This window comes from Pseudorasbora parva, chromosome 2, assembly GCF_024679245.1.
Source record: "Pseudorasbora parva isolate DD20220531a chromosome 2, ASM2467924v1, whole genome shotgun sequence".
In the NCBI taxonomy this organism is placed as follows: domain Eukaryota; kingdom Metazoa; phylum Chordata; class Actinopteri; order Cypriniformes; family Gobionidae; genus Pseudorasbora; species Pseudorasbora parva.
Genome location: NC_090173.1, coordinates 1,496,523 through 1,502,522, shown reverse-complemented (window position 1 = coordinate 1,502,522; position 6,000 = coordinate 1,496,523). Strand labels below are relative to the sequence as shown.

At 37.5% G+C, this 6,000-nt stretch overlaps 1 protein-coding gene across 1 annotated transcript in view; it reads right to left on the bottom strand.

Moving 5' to 3' along the window:
- Positions 1–2,757: 2,757 nt before the first annotated feature.
- The window catches only part of fam234b (family with sequence similarity 234 member B), a 102,907-nt gene continuing 99,664 nt past the window's right edge, over positions 2,758–6,000 (bottom strand). The window contains exon 12 of the mRNA XM_067453792.1: positions 2,758–3,029. Coding sequence (XP_067309893.1) covers positions 3,027–3,029 — 3 coding nt within the window. The 3' untranslated portion in view covers positions 2,758–3,026. The remainder of the gene's footprint in view (positions 3,030–6,000) is intronic.

The window sequence follows — 6,000 nt, the reverse complement described above, 5'->3', positions numbered from 1 at the left end:
GTGTGACTACATATAATAATGTTCACCGACTTGCATTAGTATGACTATATATCATAATTTTGACCGACTATCATTAGTCAGTTTATCATTTTAAAGAATTACAATGTAAGAATTCTCATAATCCTATTCCAGATCTTTATTGCTCACATGAGTACAGTTGAAGAAAATAAACGTTTAGATATTAAGAGACATCCTGCACATCTAAAGTACACGCTCCTCTACTGGCAAACAAAACTCCACACGAGAAGGAAAGCAGCGGCGACGAGCGTCAAATCGAAAGTGAAACTAACCTTGATTCGTCGATAAAAGTTAGCACGAATAGTTACACATTTGACCCGCTTCACGGGCCATTTATCCGCTCGGGTCGAAGTCCAAACGGATCGGTCTCAGTCATTAAACCGCGCTGTGTGATCCAGTGAAACACACACACGTCTCTGAGAGTTACACTATAGGTTAAAGCCAGATTAAACAGGAGAAACCACAGTCAGAAGGCTTTCCCATCTACACATCTCCATCATTTAACCTTTAGAATAATGGTCATTAGTTAACGTCAACTAATAATGAACTGTGCGGTGTTCATTGAATAAACACTCAAGAATAACTTGTATGAGCTGTCGTGTAGCCTCTTTACTGATACACACTCAACATCTCTCTTTGTTATCGGTCGTATCTTACTGCCATCTAGTGGACAACGATAGGAACAACTAATCACCACAAACTGCACTTATAACGCGTTTATTTATCTTTGTTAATGTTAATTTCAGCATTTACTAATGCATTATTAAAATCTTGTTAGCGTTAGTTAGAGCACTGTGAACTAACATCAACAGCTGGATTTATATTAACTAATGAAGATGAACAAATACAGTAACAACTGCACTGCTCATCTTTAGTTCATGTTAGTTAATCCATTAATTATTGACCGTTAGTCTAAAGTGTCCCGCCATGGGTTTACTGTAGTAACACTCACTGCACCATCGGTGGCAGAAATCTGGGATTTTGTACTCATATAGATTTGAATTCTGCTATTAATGTAGATATTAAAAGCAGTCATCATGGGATATTATTACAGTATTTTTACTTGTGCATTTATACTAAATGTTTTAGGCTAGTTTTTCATTAAAATACCAAATACATATTTTCATGGTATTGCGGTGCTATATGTGTGTTTTAGCATCTACACTAATGTCAGTCTGTCTGTTTATCCGAGGTTTACTGCAGTCAGCCGGATCCGGATCAGATGGTGGACCTGTGCCTGTGATGACCCCGATCTTCAGCCGGATCCGGATCAGATGGTGGACCTGTGCCTGCGATGACCCCGATCTCCAGCCGGATCCGGATCAGATGGTGGACCTGTGCCTGTGATGACCCCGATCTTCAGCCGGATCCGGATCAGATGGTGGACCTGTGCCTGTGATGACCCGATCTTCAGCCGGATCCGGATCAGATGGTGGACCTGTGCCTGTGATGACCCGATCTTCAGCCGGATCCGGATCAGATGGTGGACCTGTGCCTGTGATGACCCCGATCTTCAGCCGGATCCGGATCAGATGGTGGACCTGTGCCTGTGATGACCCCGATCTCCAGCCGGATCCGGATCAGATGGTGGACCTGTGCCTGCGATGACCCCGATCTCCAGCCGGATCCGGATCAGATGGTGGACCTGTGCCTGTGATGACCCCGATCTTCAGCCGGATCCGGATCAGATGGTGGACCTGTGCCTGTGATGACCCCGATCTTCAGCCGGATCCGGATCAGATGGTGGACCTGTGCCTGTGATGACCCCGATCTTCAGCCGGATCCGGATCAGATGGTGGACCTGTGCCTGTGATGACCCCGATCTTCAGCCGGATCCGGATCAGATGGTGGACCTGTGCCTGTGATGACCCCGATCTTCAGCCGGATCCGGATCAGATGGTGGACCTGTGCCTGTGATGACCCCGATCTTCAGCCGGATCCGGATCAGATGGTGGACCTGTGCCTGTGATGACCCCGATCTTCAGCCGGATCCGGATCAGATGGTGGACCTGTGCCTGTGATGACCCCGATCTTCAGCCGGATGGAACGGGACATATATTCAGATCTAATATGACCAGAATAATAACCATACGCTGTGTGTTCGTCAGCCAGAGGAGCCTGGTTCCTCCATTCCGGCCCTGAAGGAGTGTTTGTGCCTTTGGCTGTGGGATCGCTCCGTTCAGGACACCTACATCACTGATCAGCCCACATCGACACTATATGATCACTGAACAATTGGACCTGTAAAAAGCGCTGTGTAAATAAAGGTGGTTTAACTGACGCTTTGCTTGTCCAAAAGGTTATATATTTATTGTAATAATGTGTAACTGTCGTGGATCATATGATGTTATCTGGCCATAATATCATATTTACTGAAAAGGGTCTCAGCTGAAGATCATGATTTCTCTGGCAAATCTTTACAATCAGACTATCAGTTACCATGAACTAATGACCTGTTAGGAGGTTATCTTACTGTACATATTTACATTAGTTTAACACACACACACACACACACACACAAGGTAGAAAGGCTGTTGTGTATTTAATAAGCCCTTGATTTGGGCTCTTTCTACAATCTGAAACATCTGAACATCCGCAGACATGTTGTTCATGTTCATACACACTTTGTTGAATGTAAAGCTCTAATTAATGTAATGTGTGACCCTTATTGTATGTTTACTTACACACACACGCACACACACACACGTACACACGTTGTCAGATGAGATACGACACCGATCCGAGCAGAATGAAGGTGTTTATTATTCCAGCATAACTCCAGTCCGGCTCAATAAATACTGTACAGACAGTCAGAAACATTATCTACAACAGAGCGGCTCGCCGTGCAAAGCCATGAGACTCGAGCAGTGCCAGAGCGAGTGTGAGCAAACACAACACCAGATGATTAACGGAAGAACAGCGGCGGAGTCACGAGTCCGGCATCATCAGCTCCTGTGTGTGAGTGTGTGTACGGCATCAGAAGAGGATCAGCATCGGGGAGAGGAGCGTCACTGCAGGAAAAACACACACACACACATCACACACACCACACAAAACAGTGTGACTATATATCATAATTTTGACCGACTTGCGTTAGTATGACTATATATCATAATTTTGACCGACTACCATTAGTGTGACTATATATCATAATTTTGACCGACTATCATTAGTGTGACTATATATCATAATTTTGACCGACTATCATTAGTGTGACTATATATCATAATTTTGACCGACTATCATTAGTGTGACTATATATCATAATTTTGACCGACTATCATTAGTATGACTATATATCATAATTTTGACCGACTACCATTAGTGTGACTATATATCATAATTTTGACCTACTTATCATTAGTGTGACTATATATCATAATTTTGACCGACTTGCATTAGTATGACTATATATCATAATTTTGACCGACTTGCATTAGTATGACTATATATCATAATTTTAACCGACTTGCATTAGTATGACTATATATCATCATTTTGACCGACTTATCATTAGTGTGACTATATATCATAATTTTGACCGAATTGCAATAGTATGACTATATATCATAATTTTGACCGACTTGCATTAGTATGACTATATATCATAATTTTGACCCAACATGCATTAGTATGACTATATATCATAATTTTGACCGACTTGCGTTAGTATGACTATATATCATAATTTTGACCGACATGCATTAGTGTGACTATATATCATAATTTTGACCGACTATCATTAGTATGACTATATATCATAATTTTGACCGACATGCATTAGTGTGACTATATATCATAATTTGGACCGACTATCATTAGTATGACTATATATCATCATTTTGACCGACTTGCATTAGTGTGACTATATATCATAATTTTGACCGACATTCATTAGTGTGACTATGTATCATAATTTTGACCAACATGCATTAGTATGACTATATATCATCAATTTGACCGACATGCATTAGTGTGACTATATATAATAATTTTGACCAACTATCATATATCATCATTTTGACCAACATTCATTAGTGTGACTATATATCATAATTTAGACCGACTTACATTAGTACGACTATATATCATCATTTTGACCAACTATCATTAGTATGACTATATATCATCATTTTGACCGACTATCATTAGTATGACTACAGTATATATCATAATTTTGACCGACTATCATTAGTGTGACTATATATCATCATTTTGACCGACTTGCATTAGTATGACTATATATCATAATTTTGACCGACTATCATTAGTGTGACTATATATCATAATTTTGACCGACTTGCATTAGTATGACTATATATCATAATTTTGACCGACATGCATTAGTATGACTATATGTCATAATTTTGACCGACTATCATTAGTATGACTATATATCTCAATTTTTACCGACTTGCATTAGTGTGACTATATATCATAATTTTGACCGACTATCATTAGTGTGACTATATATCATAATTTTGACCGACATGCATTTGTATGACTATATGTCATAATTTTGACCGACTATCATTAGTATGACTATATATCATAATTTTGACCGACTTGCATTAGTGTGACTATATATCATCATTTTGACCGACAATCATTAGTATGACTATATATCATAATTTTGACCGACTATCATTAGTATGACTATATATCATAATTTTGACCGACTATAACTAGTGTGACTATATATCATAATTTTGACCGACTATCATTAGTATGACAATATATATCATAATTTCTATCATTAGTGTGACTATATATCATAATTTTCACAGACTTGCATTAGTGTGACTATATATCATAATTTGGACCGACTATCATTAGTATGACTATATATCATAATTTTGACCAACTATCATTAGTGTGACTATATATCATCATTTTGACCGACTATCATTAGTGTGACTATATATCATCATTTTGACCGACTTGCATTAGTAAGACTTTATATCATCATTTTGACCGACATGGATTAGTATGACTATATATCATCATTTTGACCGACATGCATTTGTATGACTATATGTCATAATTTTGACCGACTATCATTAGTATGACTATATATCATAATTTTGACCGACTTGCATTAGTGTGACTATATATCATCATTTTGACCGACTATCATTAGTATGACTATATATCATAATTTTGACCGACTTGCATTAGTGTGACTATATAATCATCATTTTGACCGACTATCATTAGTATGACTATATATCATCATTTTGACCGACTATCATTAGTATGACTATATATCATCATTTTGACCGACATGCATTAGTATGACTATATATCATAATTTTGACCGACATGCATTAGTATGACTATATATCATAATTTTGACCGACATGCATTAGTATGACTATATATCATCATTTTGACCGACTACCATTAGTATGACTATATATCATCATTTTGACCGACTTGCATTAGTATGACTATATATCATAATTTTGACCGACTATCATTAGTGTGACTATATATCATAATTTTGAACGACTTGCATTAGTATGACTATATATCATAATTTTGACCAACTATCATTTGTGTGACTATATATCATAATTTTGACCGACTATCATTTGTGTGACTATATATCATAATTTTGACCGACTATCATTTGTGTGACTATATATCATAATTTTCACCGACTTGCATTAGTATGACTATATATCGTAATTTTGACCGACTACCATTTGTGTGACTATATATCATAATTTTGACCGACTATCATTTGTGTGACTATATATCATAATTTTGCACGACATGCATTAGTGTGACTATATATCATAATTTTGACCGACTATCATTAGTGTGACTATATATCATCATTTTGACCGACATGCATTAGTGTGACTATATATCATAATTTTGACCAACTATCATTAGTATGACTATATATCATCATTTTGACCAACATTCATTAGTGTGACTATATATCATAATTTAGACCGACTTGCATTAGTATGA